Below are 22,494 nucleotides of genomic sequence, written 5' to 3' on the forward strand. Positions count from 1 at the left end.
ATTTAGACAGAAACAAACTTTTCATCAACACACTGCATAGGCCTATCTACTAAATACGCTTTAGGCCCATCATCTCTTTATAAACTATGTATGTGATATAAAAACACACCATAAAAGATGAATGCTTGTGAACGGAGTAAAACAAACATTTGACAGGCGGTTCCTGCTTGACAAAACAACAGATATTCTGATTACATTCTGTTCTATAAACGAACACTGTTTTCCATTAGCAGACAATTCCAACAAAAGGCCAGATTATTTGCCCTGTTTTCTATAATGCTCTAACATAGTACCATCATATAATTGTAGTTTAGTTTGGGCGAGGGGGTGTAAAGGTATGAACGTGACTTGTGCGATAAATTCTGATTGATGACATTTTAATAGATTTTAATACCCCTCATTCTTAACAATGAGGTGTCTCTAATCTCTTTGTGCTTTGTTTTTCTCCCTACTGCTAATCTGTTTGTTCAATCCATGGGAAAAGCAATCACTCACATAATGTGACCACTGATTGGTTCACTGAACATGATCAATGGTCTAATACTAATACAATGGTTGTAATTGTACTGAATAATATTATTCTGAGTTACTCAGCCTGTGTAGCCTAGCTGTATTGTTTTTGCACGTTTGCTAAAATTCAGAGGTATTCTATATTGATGAGGCTGTGGAGATAAACATAACATAATGACATTTAAAAAAGATATATACTAACACCCTTTCCTTTCATGAACTCACACTTGACCTTTCCCGACTTGACTTTACTGACTTTGCTGATAGCTACTTCATTGAGGAAAAATGTACTTACTATGACTGAGATATGTGGCTATCTCACCTGGCTATCTTAAGGTGAATGCACTAACTGTAAGTCGCTCTGGATAAGAGTGTCTGCTAAATAACTAATGTAAACGTAAGTATTCTGCTTGTTGGATTGCAGACAGAAACAGAACAACAGCATTGTTTGATGAACTCTCTCCATTACTCACATGCAGGATTTTTTGACACCCAATTTATCATGTTATAATCCATCTGAGTAGTATTTGTTTATAACTATTGTTTGGAAATGTGTGTTATTTATCATATTAAAGCTGTTGTTGTTGATATTGTTAATCATGGGATTAATATTACAGGATAAATAAACCATTATTGAGCCCAAACCAAAATACAATTTCATTTGGAAATCTACTACCCTATTTGCTATTCAAAAACATTGTAATCTCAAAACAATATCAGATTAAAGGCAGTGGGCCATTAGACTATAATGTGGAAAATAAGGATAAGGCAGTAGAGCAATTATATGGTTTGTGAACCATTAAGTGGGAATTATATGTGATTAAGCAGGGTTTTAAGGCTTAAACTAGACATGAAATAAACAACTAGATATTAATATGAATCTTAAGAACCATTAACCAAATAGGGCAACTGTGATGGTGTTTTGCATTTCCAATACCCACTCAAGCCATCACGATGAGGCATATAGGCGAAGCAAAGCAATGTCAACAAGATACCTGTTTGACTAATTGTATTGCTGTTTTCTCACAGAAAAAGGTATCTAAAAGTAAGATATTGAAATAAAAAGACTGTTTGAAAATACAAACTGTATTTAAATATGTGTAATTGCCAATGGTGTGCGTACTGGTAGCGGAGTCAGGTGCAGTAGAGCAGAGAGTTGTGAACAGGCGCACACTTTATTGAGACAGGAGAAACCAACAGACGGACGCCACTGTGTCAAAACCTTCAGCCGATTGGCAAAAGTGCAAAACGCGCAAACAGTCACAATAATTATGTTCAAACAAATAAACATGCCTCGTGACAAGATACGGAATCTACGAACACCAGTCTGGCGCGTCAAAAAATGACACGTAACACAAACAATATCACGCAAAAACATGAGGGGGAACAGAGGAATAAATACATGCAGTGTGATTGGGAAATGCAAACCAGGTGTGCAAAACAAGACAAAAACAAATGGATCAATGAAAAATGGAGCCCCGATGGCTAGAAAGCCGGTGACGTCGACCGCGTACGCCGCGCGAACAAGGAGAGGAGCCGACTTCGGCGGAAGTCGTGACAGTAATAACAATTCATTAAAATGTTTATTGACATGCACTTAGACCCTAGAAAATATACATAGGTTGAATTTAATAAACAATTAACTTTATTTTATTTTTAGTAATGTAGTAGTAATGTTTTAGTAATGTAAAGTATTTACTAATTTAACATTCAGTAACCATAGTAGGCATACTGTACATATCTTCACCTGAAAAGCTAAAACAATTCTACTCAAACTGTGGACCTGCCTGTGGGTTTTCTTCAAGCTTATTCATCAGTGTGAGCAGTCCTCATCTTCTGTTTTGTGTGTCTCATAATGAGTCTTCATACCTGACAGAGACGTAATCTATTTCCACAAGGGCATTTCACCTGTGTGAATACTGCTGTGCCTGGAGATTGACATCTGTGAACCGAAATCCTTCCCACAGGTGGCACATTTGTATGGGTTCTCAGCTTGGTGGACATTATGGTGCTCCTTGAGATTCCAACAGAGACTGAATTGCTTACCACAAACATCCCAAGGGTGTGGCTTTTCCCCTGTGTGAGTAAACATGTGTCGCTTGAGGCTGAAGGCATGACAGAATATCTTTCCACAGGCTGCGCAGGTCAGTGTCTTTCTGGGACACTCTGCGTGTTTTACAATCATGTGTAACTTGAGTTCGGAAGGTTGGTGGAAATGCTATCCACAGACAGAATCTCTTCCCACAAGTCTCATAGCCGAATGCGTTCTCCTCCTTGTGTGTATCTAGATGTCGGTTCAGATGGGCAGCATAACCAAAACCAAAGTTTTTATGCTGCGGTGAGTGTGCTGGTGTTATTTGAGGGAATGGACTTTGGCAAAACCTTTTACACATACAGTTGAAGTCAGAAGTTTACATACACTTTGGTTGGAGTCATTAAAACTAGTTTTTCAACCACTCCACAAATTTCTTGCTAACAAACTATAGTTTTGGCAAGTCAGTTAGGACATCTACTTTGTGCATGACACAAGTCATTTTTCCAACAATTTTTTACAGACAGATTATTTCACTTATAATTCACTGTATCACAATTCCAGTGGATCAGAAGTGTACATACACTTTAAACAGCTTGGAAAAATTCCAGAAAATTATGTCATGGCTTTAGAAGCTTCTGATAGGCTAATTTATATAATTTGAGTCAATTGGAGGTGTACCTGTGGATGTATTTCAAGACCTACCTTCAAACTCAGTGCATCATTGCTTGATGTCATGGGGAAATCAAAAGAAATCAGCCAAGACCTCAGGAAAAAATTTGTAGACCTCCACAAGTCTGGTTCCGTGTTCATCTGTACAGCGGATAGTACGCAAACACCATGGGACCACACTGCCGTTATACCGCTCAGGAAGGAGACGTGTTCTGTCTCCTAGAGATGAACATACTTTGGTGCGAAAAGTGCAAATCAACCCCAGAACAACAGAAAAGGACCTTGTGAAGATGCTGGAGGAAACATGTAAAAAAGTATCTATATCCACAGTAAAACGAGTCCCACATCGACATAACCTGAAAGGCCGCTCAGCAAGGAAGAAGCCACCGCTCCCAAACCACCATAAAAAAGCCAGACTGCGGTTTGCGACTGCACATGGGGACAAAGATCGTACTTTTTGGAGAAACTTTCTCAGGTCTGATGAAACAAAAATAGAACTGTTTGGCCATAATGACCATCATTACCCCGTGAAGCACGGGGTTGGCAGCATCATCTTGTGCGTGTGCTTTGCTGCAGGAGGGCCTGGTGCACTTCACAAAATAGATGGCATCATGAGGAAAGAAAATTATGTGGATATATTGAAGCAACATCTCAAGACTTCAGTCAGGAAGTTAAAGCTTGGTCGAAAATAGGTCTTCCAAATGGACAGTGACCCCAAGCATACTTCCAAAGTTGTGGCAAAATGGCTTAAGGACAACAAAGTCAAGGTATTGGAGTGGCCATCACAAAGCCCTGACCTCAATCCTATAGAAAATGTGTGGGCAGAACTGAAAAAGTGTGTGCGAGCAAGGAGGCCTACAAACCTGACTCGGTTACACCAGCTCTGTCAGGAGGAATGGGCCAAAATTCACCCAACTTATTGTGGGAGGCTTGTGAAAGGCTACCTGAAATGTTTGACCCAAGTTAAACAATTTAAAGGCAATGCTACCATATAATAATTGAGTGCATGTAAACTTCTGACGCACTGGGAATGTGATGAAAGAAATAAAAGCTGAAATAAATCATTCTCTCTGCTATTATTCTGACATTTCACGTTCTTAAAATAAAGTGGTGATCCTAACTGACCTAAGACAGGGAATGTTTACTCGGATTAAGCGTCAGGAATTGTGAAAAACTGAGTTTAAATGTATTTGGCTAAGGTGTATGTACATTTCTGACTTCAACTGTGTATTACATTGGCACACAGTCTCTCTTGTGTGATTGATATCGTGTCTGGCGTGATGCCGCTTTAGACAAAACCTGTACCACAGTAACCACAGACGAATGATTTGGCCTTAAATAGGTGTACTATTCACTGAAGATTCCTGAGCAAAAAATGCATTCCACAAAGTTAGCATGAATGCCGTTTTTTTTGTGTTGACTGTCGTCTTGCTTCTGCACTTTTTGCTCTGCTCTACGGTAATACTATCCTTGTCTTTGGTGTCTGAGGTTGGGCCTGGGGAGGGCAGCAGTGTGTCTGGTTTTTCCAGGCTCTCTGTAGGGGTGAGCTGAGATGTTGATCCCTTTTCATTGTGCTGAGGCTCATTGACCTTCTCTCCTCCATACGAACTGGACTCAGCTCCCCCTGTGAGGTTAGAGGAGCAAAAACATGAGCAATCATAACGTAATAGCATTTCACTTTTCAAAATGTTTGACTTTTCTTTGGTATGAAAGACAATATTTCTAATAAATATGTATTCATAAGTCAGGATCAGGATTCTCCACATTTTGACCTGAGATCCACACCAGTCCTCATTTATGACTGCACTCCCCAAAAAACATGTTATGATCATTTCAGTCATACAGAAACCCTTCACTTCAACACTTTCGGTCTTGCAAATAACATATTCTAATGAGTAGCTAGTGCATGAACTGACCCCACTAATCAGAATGAAAGTCTGGTAGTCCTCTCCACGGCTCCAAATATTTTGTTCTTTAACTTAAACAGAGGGAGAGATGGATTGAATGAAAACCAGTAAAAGCTAGGCTTTGCCTGTAGAAAAATCTCTTATTGTTAATAGTATGGAAGTGTATAGTCAACCGGCAGCAGGAACATTACATTTCGGCATAGGGGTAAACATTTTTTAAGGTAAGGTTTAAGGTTAGGTTTAAGAATGAGGGTTAGGTTAAAGTTGTTAGGTATAGTTTCAGTGGTTAAGGTTAGGATTAGGGAAAGGCGTAACAAAATAAAATGGGTTAGCGATAAGCCATCCCCCGCCATTCATTTCCTGCCAGTCGAATATACACTACTGGCAAAAAATATTGAAAAGGCAGATGTAGGAGTATTTCTCAGGCTAATGATTACAACTTGTAGTATCATAACAAGGTTGAATAAGTATTAGAAAGTTACATGGTTAGCGCTCATAGCTGTCAGCTAAGCTATCCCTTAGCTAGCCTATTCGTCTCAGTTCGGATGTTAACAGTTACTTCTGTTAATATGAACATTGGTAATTGTGGTCCTATAACTAAACTATGAGCTATGTAGTCAGTCCTACATTTCCCCCTTCTTTAACTAGGACCCTAAGTCAAGATAAAGTCATGGAGTCTAGCAGGTATTCTTCTTTCACGAGCTGGTCACAGCTCTGCTTGATGTTCTTTTTGTGCTCTTGCTTCTGGCATATCTCCATGAGCAACTTCTTGCCTTTGACCTTGAAAGTTCTGCTCTTGACCTTGAATATGATCAGGTTGTGAAATGAACACCTCAGCATCCATTTCTTCTTTGGTTTTTGGTAATGGTGTGATGGTGATAAGTTGTGTAAGCCGTGTGTTTGTTGTTGCTGGTAGCATTATCCGTGCTGGTGCTGTCTCTGTGTGATTGGCACCCTGAAGCATGCCTCAGGCCCGTTTGATTCAGTTGGGCACATTAGCTACAGTATGTTTATGTTCTTTTTCTTGATATTTGAGTTTGGTACATGGTCCAATAACCATGGTTGACCACTGCCTACTACCACTGAGTAGCTAACATTTTTTGTTACAATTCAACATTTTAGTAATACTGAAATATTTATTTGTTCTCAATATAAAGCTTTTAATCCGGGGCCAACCTACCACAACGCATCGCCCAATCATTTTGCCTCAGCCTAATGCTGGGATATAATTGTCACCTTTTAGCAGAACAATAACCCAAAATAGAAGGCTAGGCTACACTGGAGGGTTACAATTAAGTTGTTGAATGTCCCTGAGTGGTCTCAGTTCTGACTTAAAACTAGGTCAAGACTTGAAGATCATTGTCCACCAATTTCACAAAACTTGAGTCAATTATTCAAGAATAATGTATGAATATTTCCCGAATCTCGTGGGCAAAGGTGGTAGAGATTTGTTTGAAAATACTTAATTGCTGCTAATGGTGCTTTCATCAAGTACTCACTCGGGGGTTTACATAGGCCTACTTATTCACACAACACTCATGTTTTTTTTTCACTTTATCATTGTGGAGTAAGTTGTGTAGATAGGTAAAATATATATATATATATATATATATACAAATAAAATGTGGTCACTTTTCAGACCATAACACAACAAATGTGGAAAATATGGAGGGGTTCACGTACTTATAGGGGCTTGAAAATTGAGAGGATTACTTGAGATCCATTAGGCCAGTTGTGTTTGTTTGACATCTCCGCAATGTGGTATCCTTACATCAAAACAACCACTTACATTTTGAGTATGAGGCACATCAGATAGATAGGCCAACATCTGATGAGTCTGTGGTCTAGAATAGATAGAGCAGATGCACTGAGCATTCCCTCCAAGATCCAAGGACCATGTGGTTGATGTGTTTCAAATCAAATCAAATCAAAGTTTATTTGTCACTTGCGCCGAATACAACAGGTAGACCTGACAGTGAAACGCTTACTTACAGGCTCTAACCAACAGTTTCAATTTCTAAGTAAAAAAAATAAAAATTGGTGAACAATAGGTAAGTAAAAAAATAAAAACAGTAAAAAGACAGTGAAAAATAACAGTAGCGAGGCTATATACAGGAGCGAGGCTATATTTGATACCATTCCACTGATTCCACTCCAGTCATTACCACGAGCCCATCCTCCCCATTTAAGGTGCCACCAACCTCCTCAGTCCATGTAACTAGCTCACTATTAGCGAACTAGTGGTCAATCAATTTCAAACTAGCTTCTAAAATAAATAAACACACCCAATACCATGTGTAAGCAGATAAGCAGATTTCCTGCCAGTTGCCATCCAAATGATGAAAATTATTAGTTAGTTTGCCAGTTGTCAGCTCATCATTATTGATAACTCTAGCCAGTGTTCTTATTCAGGGTTCAGTCTGCAATATTTATTGATTTTCACGGGTCATTTAAGGTGGTCATGTCACGGGAGTAAACTGTTGCACATGTAAATTAAACGATGTTAAACTACCCAACACACGAGTGGCGGCTGGTGGGTGGAGCTATAGGAGGACGGGCACATTGTAATGGTGGGAATGGAATAAATGGAATGTTATCAAACACGTCAAACATATGGAAGCCACATGTTTGACTCCGTTCCATTAATTCCATTCAGCCAGTGGAGGCTGGTGAGCTCCTCCCACCAGCCTCCACTGCAACACACATAGGCTTAAAATAGTGCTATCTGCAGAGAAAATTCTGGACAGTCTTGCCCCATCACCCAAAATGTTGATGTCGATCTCATGGACTATCATTAATTGCATCCTTGGCTACATGTACTCAAAAGTGGTTATATTTCTGTTGCCCCATCCTTCAGATTTATTTAGTGTCTACAGGCGAGAGCTCTGTGTGTGTGTGTGTGGGGGGGGGGGGGCACCTGAGCTCTCGCCTAGGACCCCTCGGACCCCCCGCCAAGGACTACAACATGTGATCAGTCAGTCTTACACTATGGCTTCAACAAAGGCCACCAGTACCATGTGCTCTTTTTCCATCTCACCCAGCTCAACAAGAAAACTGTTCAAGAGGACCTTGATCATTCTGGCAAATCCCTTCAGGGAGACCATTTATATTTTTTATTATTGTCATTTTTTTTGCTGTTGACTTTGCTGGTGAACAGCCGCCTACTCATTGGTAGCCGTCCTACACATTGTTTCTGTGGTCTGTGGTCTTTTACAATGCTTTGTTATAGCCTTCTCTGTGCTGTAGTCCTATTAATTTCTGCCCAGATGTACTGGAATTTTCGGGGGATGGTGCAATGCACATCAGGTTCATTTTTGGTTCTGAATGAAAGTTGAAAAGACATAATTTACAGACGTTGAAAATACCTCTTTTTGAGTAAGCATTATATCACAATAATAATTATTACATCAATTTAATATGGGAAAGAGGAGCCACCTTAAGATTCCAACATAGAATAGTTATTATAGCTCCCATCTGTCACATGCACTTATGTTAGCTTGTCGAAAGCTTTAAAACTGGCAGAGATTATGTTCAAAGTAGTCCAACCTATAGAACAGGGGTCAGCAACAGGGGGTCCGCGGTGGTCGTCGAGTAATTAAAAACATTATAAGAATGGATTTTTGGGGCATTTTAGTTTTTGGTCAAACAAGACTGTAAAATCACCAGTCAATTTAATTTAGGAAGCCTGTTCCCAAGTATTCACACAAATCAAATGAAGAGACCTATGTGATTTGTAGCTCAGCGTAATTAAGGTATGAAATCTCTTTTTGGAGAATTTATTATAATTATTATCCAGCCCCCCACCAACCATTTACTCCAACAAACAACATCATTAGGTGGATGGATTTAGTTGCATACCCCTGTCACAGAATAAACCAACAGACCACTTCAACTAGAATAACATTCTCAGTAATGATTACAGAAATATTATTTTCTTGCTATGACTGTGATATGTTGTTGTTTATCTACTTTAGTTTAATACAGTGACTGTAAGTCGCTCTGGATAAGAGCGTATGCTGAATGACCAAAATGAAAATGTAAAAACAAACACTTGCAAAGCATGCTAGGTATTATTATAATGAGCTCTTCCCCCAAACAAGTGAAAATGTGGTCAGTCTGGACCAGACCAAATATGAACAAATCATAGACGTCTAAATTCGGTTTCACAAGTTTGAACAGCACAGCACAGTTTGGCACAGTTCAGTACAGTAGAGCACAGTAGAGCAGTGGTTCACAAACTTTTTGGGCATCGGAGACCCATTTTGTCATAGCACATTCATCAGGGACCCCCTCATAATACATTACATGACCAAAAGTGTGTGGACACCTGCTTGTCGAACATCTCATTACAAATCATGGCATTAATATGGAGTTTTGCTGCCCCTTTGCTGCTATAAAAGCCTCCACTCCCCATTTGCTGCTACAACAGCCTACACTCTTATGGGAAAGCTTTCCACTAGATGTCGGAACATTGCTGCGGGGACTTACATCCATTCAGCCAAAAGAGCATTAGTGAAGTCGGGCACTGATGTTGGGCGATTATGCCTGGCTCGCAGTCGGAGTTCCAATTCATCCTAAAGGTGTTAGATGGGGTTGAGGTCAGGGCTCTGTGCAGAACAGTCAAGTTCTTCCACACCAATCTCAACAAACCATTTCTGTATGGACCTCGCTTTGTTCATGGGGGAATTTTCATATTGGAAGCACAGAATCGTCTAGAATGTTATTGGATGCTGTAGCGTTAAGATTTCACTTCATTGCAACTAAGGGGCCTAGCCTGAACCATGAAAAACAGCCCCAGACCATTATTCCTCCTCCACCAAACTTTACAGTTGGCACTATGCATTGGGGCAGGTAGCGTTCTCCTGGCATCCGCCAAACTCAGATTTGTCCGTCGGACTGATGGTCTAGTGAGTGTTGAAACCGAGGACAGACGATTTCTACACGCTACATGCTTCCGTACTCGGTGGTCCGAGCCGTTGTTGCTTCAGAGCAGCTCTAGCAGGGCAGAAATTTCACAAACTGAATTGTTGGAAAGTTTGCATCCTTTGACGGTGCCACGTTCAAAGTTAATGAGCTCTTCAGTAAGGCCATTCTACTGACAATGTTTGTCTATGACACCTGTCAGCAACTGGCTGAAATAGCAGAATCCACTAATTTGAAGGTGTGTCCACATACTTTGTATATATAGTGTATCAGAAAACAACTTCTACTTTAAAGTGAGATTAAATTGAATACAATAAGTTTTACAATGACTTCTGCAGTGCATGGCTGGACTAACCAAGTCTCGGGCCCTGGGAAAGAACATTTTAAAATCCCCCCTCTTGGCATCAAAGAGAAATGTTTGCAGTTTTAAAGCAGAAATCAGCAGTTAAAACATAACAAAGCATTTTCCCTGCCACTGTTTCACTAGAAAGCTGAGGGATGGGGCTGGAGAAATGTAGCCACTCTCAAATTCATAAACAGAGCTATGGATGCAAGGACTGACCATCCATGATATCAAAATTAGAATTTTAATCATGGTTTGAGGCTATATAATGTTTGTATAGAAACATTGCCGTAAAACAAGCTTGTAGTTTGGGTTCTGATGGGGTATACCAGTTGAACTAAGCTCAAGAGGCATTTCTAAGTTGTCCAGGTGCCTTTTAGTTCTAGACTTGGCACTCCAGTATTGCTTGCTGCGTAGTAGCAGAGTGTACAGTCTATGGCTTGGGTGGCTGGGGTCATTGACAATTTTCCGGGCCTTCCTCAGACACCTCCTGGTATAGAGTTCCTGGATGACGGGGAACTCGCGCCCCAGTGATGTACTGGGCCGTCCTTCAAACTCTTAAGGGGGAAGAAGTGCTGTCTCGGCTTCTTCACGACTATGCTGGTGTGAGGACCATGTTAAGTCCTTGGTGATGTGGACACCGAGGAAATTGAAGCTCTCGACCCGCTCCACTACAGCCCAGTCAATGTGGATGGGGGCGTGCTCGCCCCTCGATTTCCTGTAGCCCACGATCAGCTCCTTTGTCTTGCTGACGCTGAGGGAGAGGTTGTTGATCTGGCACCACACTGCCAGCTCTCTGACCTCCTTCCTGTAGGATGTTTCATCGTCGTCGGTGATCAGGTCTACCACTGTCGTGTCGTCAGCAAACATGATGATGGTTTTGGAGTCGTGCGTGGCCACACAGTTGTGGGTGAATAGGGAGTACAGTAGGGGACCAACCACACACCCCTGAGGGACCCCCGTGTTGAAGGTCAGTGTAGCAGATGTGTTGTTACAGTGCCTTGCGAAAGTATTCGGCCCCCTTGAACTTTGCGACCTTTTGCCACATTTCAGGCTTCAAACATAAAGATATAAAACTGTATTTTTTTGTGAAGAATCAACAACAAGTGGGACACAATCATGAAGTGGAACGACATTTATTGGATATTTCAAACTTTTTTAACAAATCAAAAACTGAAAAATTGGGCGTGCAAAATTATTCAGCCCCCTTAAGTAATACTTTGTAGCGCCACCTTTTGCTGCGATTACAGCTGTAAGTCGCTTGGGGTATGTCTCTATCAGTTTTGCACATCGAGAGACTGACATTTTTTCCCATTGGATGGAGAGCATTTGTGAACAGCAGTTTTCAGTTCTTTCCACAGATTCTCGATTGGATTCAGGTCTGGACTTTGACTTGGCCATTCTAACACCTGGATATGTTTATTTTTGAACCATTCCATTGTAGATTTTGCTTTATGTTTTGGATCATTGTCTTGTTGGAAGACATATCTCCGTCCCAGTCTCAGGTCTTTTGCAGACTCCATCAGGTTTTCTTCCAGAATGGTCCAGTATTTGGCTCCATCCATCTTCCCATCAATTTTAACCATCTTCCCTGTCCCTGCTGAAGAAAAGCAGGCCCAAACCATGATGCTGCCACCACCATGTTTGACAGTGGTGATGGTGTGTTCAGGGTGATGAGCTGTGTTGCTTTTACGCCAAACATAACGTTTTGCATTGTTGCCAAAAAGTTCAATTTTGGTTTCATCTGACCAGAGCACCTTCTTCCACATGTTTGGTGTGTCTCCCAGGTGGCTTGTGGCAAACTTTAAACGACACTTTTTATGGATATCTTTAAGAAATGTCTTTCTTCTTGCCACTCTTCCATAAAGGCCAGATTTGTGCAATATACGACTGAATGTTGTCCTATGGACAGAGTCTCCCATCTCAGCTGTAGATCTCGGCAGTTCATCCAGAGTGATCATGGGCCTCTTGGCTGCATCTCTGATCAGTCTTCTCCTTGTATGAGCTGAAAGTTTAGAGGGACGGCCAGGTCTTGGTAGATTTGCAGTGGTCTGATACTCCTTCCATTTCAATATTATCGCTTGCACAGTGCTCCTTGGGATGTTTAAAGCTTGGGAAATCTTTTTGTATCCAAATCCGACTTTAAACTTCTTCACAAACGTATCTCGGACCTGCCTGGTGTGTTCCTTGTTCTTCATGATGCTCTCTGCGCTTTTAACGGACCTCTGAGACTATCACAGTGCACGTGCATTTATACGGAGACTTGATTACACACAGGTGGATTGTATTTATCATCATTAGTCATTTAGGTCAACATTGGATCATTCAGAGATCCTCACTGAACTTCTGGAGAGAGTTTGCTGCACTGAAAGTAAAGGGGCTGAATAATTTTGCACGCCCAATTTTTAAGTTTTTGATTTGTTAAAAAAGTTTGAAATATCCAATAAATGTCGTTGCACTTCATGATTGTGTCCCACTTGTTATTGATTCTTCACAAAAAAAATACAGTTTTATATCTTTATGTTTGAAGCCTGAAATGTGGCAAAAGGTCGCAAAGTTCAAGGGGGCCGAATACTTTTGCAAGGCACTGTACCTACCCTCACCACCTGAGGGAGGCCCGTCAGAAAGTCCAGGATCTAGTAACAAAGGGAGGGGACTATGGTGTTGAATGCTGAGCTGTAGTCAATGAACTGCAATTTCATATAGGTAGTCCTCTTGTCCAGGTGGGAGAGAGCAGTGTGCAGTGCAATAGAGATAGCGTTGTCTGTGGATCTGTTGGGGCAGTATGTGAATTGGAGTGGGTCCAGGGTGTCTGGGATGATGGTGTTGATGTGTGCCATGGTCAGCCTTTCAAAGCATTTCATGGTTCCAGATGTGAGTGCTACGGGACAATAGGTTACATTTGAGTTCTTATGAACAGGGACAATGGTGGTCTGCTTGAAACATGTTGGGATTACAGACTGGGACAAGGAAATGTTGAAAATGTCCATGAAGACATTTGTCAGCTGGTCTGCATATGAACTGAGAATGTGCCCTGGTATTCCGTCTAGCCCAGTGGCCTTGCGAGTGTTATCGTATTTAGAAGTCTTACATCGGCCACGGAGAGCGAGATCACACATTTGCCCGGAACAGCAAGGGCTCTCATGCCTGACTCAGTGTTGTTTGCCTCGAAACGAGCATAGAAGACATTCGGCTTGACTGGGAGGTTTGCGTCACTGGGCAACTCACGGCTAGGTTTCCCTTTCTAATCCGTAGTAGTCTGCAAACCCTTTCACATCCGATGAGTGTCGGAGCCGATGTATTATGATTCTGTCTTTGTCCTATATTGACCTTTTCCATGTTTGATGGCTCGTCGGAGGTTGTAGCGGGCTTTCTTGTAAGTGTCTAAAGCATATACTGTATTGTACTGCACACTCACCTTCCACGGATCCCTTGTCCAAAATGCATTTAATTTAAGGTGCAACAACAGATTAATGCAGACCCCACTTTGAAAACCCCTGCAGTAGAGTATGGTACAATAGAGTGTAGAGTGTCATATAGTGTCATTCAGTGGAGTCAAGTAGAGTACAGTACAGTAGAGTTTAATTCACTAGCTGGCCTCCGCCCAGTACCTTGCCCTGAAACTTAGGCACTGTCACTAGCCGGCTACAATCCGATACTCTACCATGCACCTTAGAGACTGCTGCCCTATGTACATAGAGTCATTGAACACTGGTCACTTGAAAGATCCAATGCATACGTTTTATCTCAATATCAAATCATTTCTGGCAAAGAATTAAGCACCTTACTGTGATTGTTTTCAATTAAAATGATCAAAAAGGAACAGAAGTAGCTTTTTAGCAAAGAGTAATTTCTCAAGCAAGAATTTTGCTAGGACTGTCTGGGAGTGGTCTGAGGGGGAGGGGGAAACTGAAAACTAGCTTTTATTGGCAGAGAGGTTTGGAACTCTCTTTCTTATTGGTCTATTAACTAATATACCAAATGGTGATGTCAAAACTCCATCCCACCAAAACAGGCTGACATTTCAGGTGGTCTTTTCAAATAGCTCTTCAACTAAAAGGGCATTACCATCATTTTCACAATTTCACAGAATTATTCCTAATGTGGAAAATATACAGTTGAAGTTGGAAGTTTACATACACTTAGGTTGGAGTCATTAAAACTCGTTTTTCAACCACTCCAAAACATTTCTTGTTAACAAACTATAGTTTTGGCAATTCGGTTAGGACATCTACTTTGTACCTGACACAAACTCAGTGCCTCTTTGCTTGACATCATGGGAAAATCAAAAGAAATCAGCCAAGACCTCAGAACGAAAATTGTAGACCTCCACAAGTCTGGTTCATCCTTGGGAGCAATTTCCAAATGCCTGAAGGTACCACGTTCATCTGTACAAACAATAGTCTGCAAGTATAAACACCATGGGACCACGCAGCCGTCATACCGCTCAGGAAGGAGATGCGTTCTGTCTCCTACAGATGAACGAACTTCGGTGCGAAAAGTGCAAGTCAATCCCAGAACAACAGCAAAGGACCTTGTGAAGATGCTGGAGCAAACAGGTACAAAAGTATCTATATCCACAGTAAAACGAGTCCTATATCGACATAACCTGAAAGGCCGCTCATCAAGGAAGAAGCCACTGCTCCAAAACCGCCATAAAAAAGCCGGACTACGGTTTACAACTGCACATTGGCCAGATCAAGAACACCCTACAGGAGGTAGGCATATCTGTGTCAAAGTCAACTATCAAGAGAAGACTTCACCAGAGCAAATACAGAGGGTTTACCACAAGATCTAAACCCTTGGCAAGCCTCAAAAGCAGGAAGACCAGATTTTTTTCAAAAAATTCTGAAGTGTTTAATACTATTTATCTGCTCAGATTCAGCCAAATGCTTCAAAACTCATTGGACGGCGCTTCACAGTGCAGCTGGACAATGACCCGAAGCATACTGCGAAAGCAACCCAATACTTTTTTAAGACAAAGAAGTGAAATGTTCTGCAATGACCAAGTCAATCACCTGACCTGAATCCAATTGAGCATACATTTTACTTGCTGAAGGCAAAACAGAAAGCAAAACGGTCCAAGAACAAGCAGGAACTGAAGACAGCTGCAGTAAAGGCCTGGCAGAGCATCACCAGGGAAGAAACCCAACATCTGGTGATGTCTATCGGTTCCAGACTTCAGGCAAAGAATTTGCAACCAATTATTAAATCTAGCAATTTAATTGATGATTATGTTAGTTTGTCAAATTACATAATATTGACTAAACCCTTGAATTAATGATGCAAGTCTACACTTAAAGCACATCTTTATTGTTTCCTTTCCAATCCATTGTGGTGGCGTACAGAGACAAAATGATGCAAATTGTGTCACTGTTCAAAAACTTCTGGACCTGACTGTATATTTATATTCCGGACTCTGGTCTGGAAGCTAAATTCCTGCAATTCTATCCATTTTGCCATTGGGTTTTGTACTGTGTGTTTAAATAATGTATTCTCGCTCATTCTATTTTTTCTACTACTGTACATTGCCTTTTAGTTACACTGTTTATACGCACTGCATATTTATTTATATACTGGATTCTTGACATAGCTCACTCTAATATATTTACTGCTGTACATATCATACTTAGTATATCTTGTGTCAATTCCGGTGTATATACAGTGGGGCTAAAAAGTATTTAGTCAGCCACCAATTGTGCAAGTTCTCCCACTTAAAAAGATGAGAGAGGCCTGTAATTTTCATCATATGTACACTTCAACTATGACAGACAAAATGAGAAAGAAAAAATCCAGAAAATCACATTGTAGGATTTTTAATGAATTTAATTTGCAAATTATGGTGGAAAATAAGTATTTGGTCACCTACAAACAAGCAAGATTTCTGGCTCTCACAGACCTGTAACTTCTTCTTTAAGAGGCTCCTCTGTCCTCCACTCGTTACCTGTATTAATGGCACCTGTTTGAACTTATTATCAGTATAAAAGACACCTGTCCACAACCTCAAACAGTCACACTCCAAACTCCACTATGGCCAAGACCAAAGAGCTGTCAAAGGACACCAGAAACAAAATTGTAGACCTGCACCAAGCTGGGAAGACTGAATCTGCAATAGGTAAGCAGCTTGGTTTGAAGAAATCACAACTGTGGGAGCAATTATTAGGAAATGGAAGACATACAAGACCACTGATAATCTCCTTCAATCTGGGGCTCCACGCAAGATCTCACCCCGTGGGGTCAAAATGATCACAAGAACGTGAGCAAAAATCCCAGAACCACACGGGGGGACCTAGTGAATGACATGCAGAGAGCTGGGACCAAAGTAACAAAGCCTACCATCAGCAAGAGCATTGAAGATGAAGCGTAGCTGGGTCTTTCAGCATGACAATGATCCCAAACACACCGCCCGGGCAACGAAGGAATGGCTTCGTAAGAATCATTTCAAGGTCCTGGAGTGGCCTAGCCAGTCTCCAGATCTCAACCCCATAGAAAATCTTTGGAGAGAGTTGAAAGTCCGTGTTACCCAGCAACAGCCCCAAAACATCACTGCTCTAGAGGAGATCTGCATGGAGGAATGGGCCAAAATACCAGCAACAGTGTGTGAAAACCTTGTGAAGACTTACAGAAAATGTTTGACCTCTACCATTGCCAACAAAGGGTATATAACAAAGTATTGAGATAAACTTTTTGTTATTGACCAAATACTTATTTTCCACCATATTTTGCAAGTAAATTAATTTAAAATGATACAATGTGATTTTCTGGATTTTTTAAAATAATTTTGTCTGTCATAGTTGAAGTGTACCTATGATGAAAATTACAGGCCTCTCTCATCTTTTTAAGTGGGAGAACTTGCACAATTGGTGGTTGACTAAATACTTTTTTGCCCCACTGTATGTATAGATTGCATTTCTATTACTGTTACAGTGCTATTTGGGTTAATTGGAATTGTTCCGACATTCCAAGATTTGTTGTTACAATAAAAATGACTAAGAAAAATCTATGTATTATTTGTGTATTTGCCGAACATTTTCCTGCATTGTTAGGAGCTAGTAACATAAGCATTTCTCTGCACCCGCTATAACATCTGCTAAACTGTATACAGGACAGATACACTTTGATTGGATTTTGATTTGATTACAATACAGTATCATTTAATTCAGTACAGTACAGTACAGTTTTGTTCAGTAGAGTAGAGTGCATGAGAGTAAAGGAGGGTATAGTACAGTACATTATACTATACTATAAAAAAAATATATATTTTCACATGAATTAGCCACACTCAAAAAAACACAAAACTGACCATATCCCATATCTGCTGAAATACTTTTTGTACATATTTGCACGAATTAAATGTGAGGTTGTGTTGCTGTGGATGTTGAAATCATGGCCCATCCAGACCTGACCCAATTTGAACCAAACATAAACGCCTATGATTCAGATTTCATCGCCCGGACCCCACCCCCAAAAAGATGTCTGGACAGGACCAGGCGTCGGTCCGTGCTTAGTGGGAATGACCGTGACCTGCTCAACCTGGGACAGGGTGCGTTAAATAGAGCCACTGCAAGGATGCTCCCATTACCATCATAACTCTTTCAATCATCATCGTCTTCTGCTACTCTTATGCGCATACATATACAATGAGGCATCCAGGGCTGTTACGGCGCTTCAACTGAACAACCGCCGTCTTGTTTGCTTGTTAGAGGTTAAAAGGTTACACGTTTAATGTACAGGAAATATCATGTGCCTTTCAATCTTCAAAATTGGTCAGGGTGCTATTTTGTTTTTGGAATCTTTTTAATACTTTTATTGTATTCCAAAAAAAGATAAATAGCCTACATTTTCAACATTGGCAAAACATTGTGTTTTGATACCCATGTCGTGAACTAATTAGTTGTTTTTTTAGAGTAATTTTGATTTATGTCATTTCTGTTAAATATTTAATGTAGTCTTAACATTTTTGGGGTGAATAAGGCGGTGAGAGAACCAACTGTGTAGGCCTATCTCCATCTCTGTTTTCTTCTAAAAAATATGTTTTTAGGTCAACAGGAAATCTCATCTCCTGAGGGGAAAGATGCGCTGTCTCTCTCTGTGTGTGTTTGTGTGGACCATGTTAATTCCTTAGTGATGTGGACTCCGAGGAACTTGAAGCGATCGACCCGCTCCACTATACAGCCTCATCGATACACTGATTCTGTTGGTTGTCCTCTTCTGTCAGAATTTCCCAACATTCAATATTTATTTTTGACTATAAATAATAAATGGGAAAAAAGCAACAATGTGGAACTGTGTGTTAGTGGTAAGTGTACCAACATAGCAACGATAGCAGGTGTCAAAGATGTGTGCTAGAAAACATTTTAAGTGCATACGCAAAGTCTACCTTTTGGAATGTAATTTATTTAATAGAAGTTAGTTATATCAGTGTACGCTATAGTTAGTACCTTATTGCATCAGCGTATGTCTTTTTTTAACCCATTTAAATGGTACATCAAGTGAATGAACGAATACGAACAACTCAAAGAAAGACAGAATTTAAAAAAAAAGATTTTATTTATTTGACTGTTTTCATGATATTGCTGTTCTTATTTTCGCTGTCATTACAGTGGAATTGACCTCTGAATGCAGCATGACATTCAGTATCAACACAACTAAAGTGCTTAATTTCGCCCATTGATAACGATGATCTGTGTATTTTAGTTGATGTTTTATACAAAATGCAGGCGGTGGGGCTTACACCCTAACCATCAACATTCAAAAATATGAAATAAGATGTAAGGTTGGTAATTTTCAGTAATTGTTTTCAGAGAAATGTGTTTGTGTATGTGTATTTCTGGTGGTCCTTTCTCTTCTTTCTTGAAATATTATTTCAATACCACAAAAAATGTAACAAAAGTATAGAAAGGAATAAAACATTAAATAGTATCTTATTTAAAACCAGACAAGGTTATAAAACATATGTTCAAATACAAGTATTAAGAAATAAGACAAGTACACTGTACACTCCTAAATTGATGGGACCGTTGCACATCTTTGGAAAATAACCCACAAGGCGCACACTGGTTGAATCATCGTTGTTTCCTCGTCATTCAGTGAAATTACGTTGAACCAAGGTGGAATAGACGTTGCCTTGACGTCTGTGCCCAGTGGGAATTGTCTTCGAGGTGAGCATCATTTCCACGCAAATGTCCGAGCTCACTGTCTGCAACGGGGATTGACGTCTATTTAGCTCTCATCGTCTGAATCACTGTTGGGAACGAGATCCCTCTGCGGCGACAATGATTTGAAAGTGCTCTTGTTGCTGTCCTGCTTGGAGGTGCTGGATAGGTCTATTGCCATGTCCTCACTGTCGTCTACAGCACTAGCGCGGCTGGGCCAGGACATGTCGCTGTCTTTCCCTTTAGTTTCCTCCGAGTAAGTTTCCGAGTGGGAAGACTCTGGCGTACCTGGGGATTTCTTTACTATCTCCATGGACTTCTTGTGCATTCCTGCGTAAAGTGATAAAAATGAAGGAAAAAAAACAATTCGTCTCGGCGTACACGTAGCCTATAGCTAAATAAATCCATATAAGTAGAGGTTAGCCCTATTGGTAAACGAAAATGTAACATTTAGGCCTACTTCCTCGTTATCATGTCTATGTTATGTTGTAGGCTACATCTAGGCCTATATCAAACATTGCACAGATACAAAACACATCTCAGCTATGTATTCAATGGATTAAATACATATTTGAGTCTTATATGATGAATAAAGCAAACAACCTGCTGGCTCACCTAGAAGCCAGGGAGCACAGGAGCCCATCATCCCGCTCTTGGCGGAGTTGATGATTGATTCTGGCAGAGGGATGGAGTGGCGGACCATGGCACCGTAGAGCCCATACTCTGCCATCACACTGCTGCGTCCCCAGCACTTCTCACGTTTTCTCCACTTGGCCCGACGATTCTGGAACCATACCTGGAAAAAAATAGGCACAAAATGTTAGATCTTTGGAAAACTTTCCGGTATTAAACCATCAATATGGCCGTTTATATAGGCCTACATGTTTATATAGGCCTACATGTTTATATAGGCCTACCTGTATTCTGTCCTCGGGCAATTCTGTCTTCATTGCTAACATTTCCCTGGCATATACGTCTGGGTAATGTGCTTCATGGAATGCCTTTTCGAGCTCCTCCAGTTGATGCGATGTGAACACGGTTCTGTAAATAATTTTTTTAAAAGTTGGAAGCATTGATAAAGCAGGCTTCCCAAAGGCATTCATTGTACTAGTTTAATGTAATAGTCTACTCAATGTCTCTATTTTTTTGCTCTGGAGCAATAAAACTGTCATCATTATGTACCAACCTGTGCCTCCTTTTCTTTCTCTTCTGTGAGTTCCCTGAGTGTTTCGAATCGTTTCGATCACCAGAGAGACATTCATCATCTGAAAAGAAAAAGGAAAAAATATATTAGAGACAAAATAATCTATTCAAAATCAAAATTCAAAATGTGCTGAACATAGCTTATACATGCTATATAGACGAATTGAATAAAATTATATGTATCAAAAGTTACACGTTGGAATGTTATCCAAAATAACAGCTCCCATATTAGTCTCGCGCTAAATCAACCTTGAACGCAATCAAATTTGAAATAAATTGAGCTACATGAAGAAGTGGCTGTTTCAGGACCCCTGAGAAGAAATGCAAAGTGGACCGCTTCCCTAAAGCACTAACTTTAAAGTAAACTATTTGAAGTGAGCTGTACCAGAGTATGGGTCTCTTTGTTGCTCCAAGTTCTGCATGAAATGACTCTCGGTCCTGGACTGAAGGAGGGGTATGTGACTCGGTAGGAAGCAGGGGGCTCCCGCAGGTTGCTGAGCCGCCAAACTGCACAGAAACCCTAGACCAAGCGGCAAGGATCCTCCAGCGAAAGGGAATCCCATCCCAGTGCTCTGAATATCCCCGTTACCCCCTACTCCATGAGGTCCGGATGGGCGAGGCTGGAGATCCGTTTCAAGACCCAGTAGGTCCGTGATGGCAAAGCCTTTAGACCTAAACCCAGATCCATGAAGTCGTGACTTATCGATCCCAAATGATGGAGCCAGCATCTTGACTTTGGGCTTTTCATCCGAGCCATCATCTCTTCCTGTCATGGTTGTCATTGTAAAGCGCTACTTTCTCTTTCTCCTGTAGCTCGGGGTGATGAGGCGGGAGATGACAAACGGCAGGACAATTTATCCCTGTGTCATATCCAGGGATAACCTCTAGTGACCAATCAGAGCAAAAGGCACCCGTCAAACCGAAAGGAGGCGTTTCCCTTTTTCAATCCCAAAGGATTAATTGCCACCAATTTCCCATCAAATCCGATAAGGATTTTCTCCTCTGTCCCCTCTATCCGAATTGGTCCTAAGTGTTTTTCTCTGATGGCAAATGTCACTTATGTAGCCAGGTCTGCAGGCCAAACAATAATGAATGCTTTACAACTTTCAAAATCATATTTTGAAGGAATACAGGCCTTCATGTCATATTTTTCAATTATCAACCAAAACTGAAATAGAGTTTTTTAGCAATCAAACGTTTATTAACTGTATCTCAATCTGAGGTTGTTGGGCTATGGTCATTGCTCAGTGATGCTTCAATGTCATTGTTGTATTATTTGTAAATGTCAAAACATATTATATCCCAAAGAAAATCTTTGTTTGCCCATGTAGTGAAAATGAGAGAATAGCTTGTTGATTTGGGACTAGCCTATTTAGCGTGACAGCCTATAGCCAAACTGGAAATAGGTTTAAAACGCAAAAAGATTAACATTTGAAAATAAGTTTAAATCGTTGGTTTATTATAATCGCTCTGGGATTTAATAAATTGCATGTTAAATTCATTTTGGCAAATAATATTATATAATAGGCTATAGCAAACTAATGATGCAACCTGCAGAATAGAGAACATTTAAATAGCCATTTAAATAGCCTGGAAACGTGGCCTGGCGATGTCAGTTGTCAATGCATAATCACGATACTTTTTTATGTTTCCCACGATATAAATATTTTTTTCTAATGTTCTTTGCACTACAACGTTTTTTTAGGCTAGGCCTATGGCTAACTGAAAAATATGAACAAAGAAAGTCCA

The 22,494-nt window shown here is 40.5% G+C and overlaps 1 protein-coding gene across 2 annotated transcripts; it reads right to left on the bottom strand.

Annotated features, from left to right (window-relative positions):
- Positions 1–18,954: 18,954 nt before the first annotated feature.
- LOC139416906 (visual system homeobox 1-like) lies at positions 18,955–21,540 on the bottom strand. 2 transcript variants are annotated; one of them, XM_071166091.1, is made up of 5 exons: positions 21,131–21,540; positions 20,729–20,807; positions 20,460–20,583; positions 20,158–20,338; positions 18,955–19,872 (listed from the first exon to the last, which is right to left on the bottom strand). In XM_071166091.1, the coding sequence occupies exons 1-5, from the start codon at positions 21,525–21,527 to the stop codon at positions 19,610–19,612; spliced, it is 1,044 nt and encodes a 347-aa protein (XP_071022192.1). In that variant the 5' UTR covers positions 21,528–21,540; the 3' UTR covers positions 18,955–19,609. The 2 variants fall into 2 exon arrangements, with proteins under 2 accessions (XP_071022192.1, XP_071022184.1); XM_071166083.1 differs by having other exon boundaries at positions 20,146–20,338.
- Positions 21,541–22,494: the final 954 nt, after the last annotated feature.

Source organism: Oncorhynchus clarkii, chromosome 1 (assembly GCF_045791955.1).
Source record: "Oncorhynchus clarkii lewisi isolate Uvic-CL-2024 chromosome 1, UVic_Ocla_1.0, whole genome shotgun sequence".
In the NCBI taxonomy this organism is placed as follows: Eukaryota; Metazoa; Chordata; class Actinopteri; order Salmoniformes; family Salmonidae; genus Oncorhynchus; species Oncorhynchus clarkii.

Coding starts and splice junctions, on each gene's coding strand:
- LOC139416906 (XM_071166083.1), bottom strand. CDS start 21,527: ATGACAACCATGACAGGAAGAGATGATGGCTCGGATGAAAAGCCCAAA. Junction 20,808..21,130: donor ACAAAGAGACCCATACTCTG/GTACAGCTCACT, acceptor TTTTCTTTTCAG/ATGATGAATGTCTCTCTGGT. Junction 19,873..20,145: donor GCTTCTAGGTGAGCCAGCAG/GTTGTTTGCTTT, acceptor CACTTTACGCAG/GAATGCACAAGAAGTCCATG.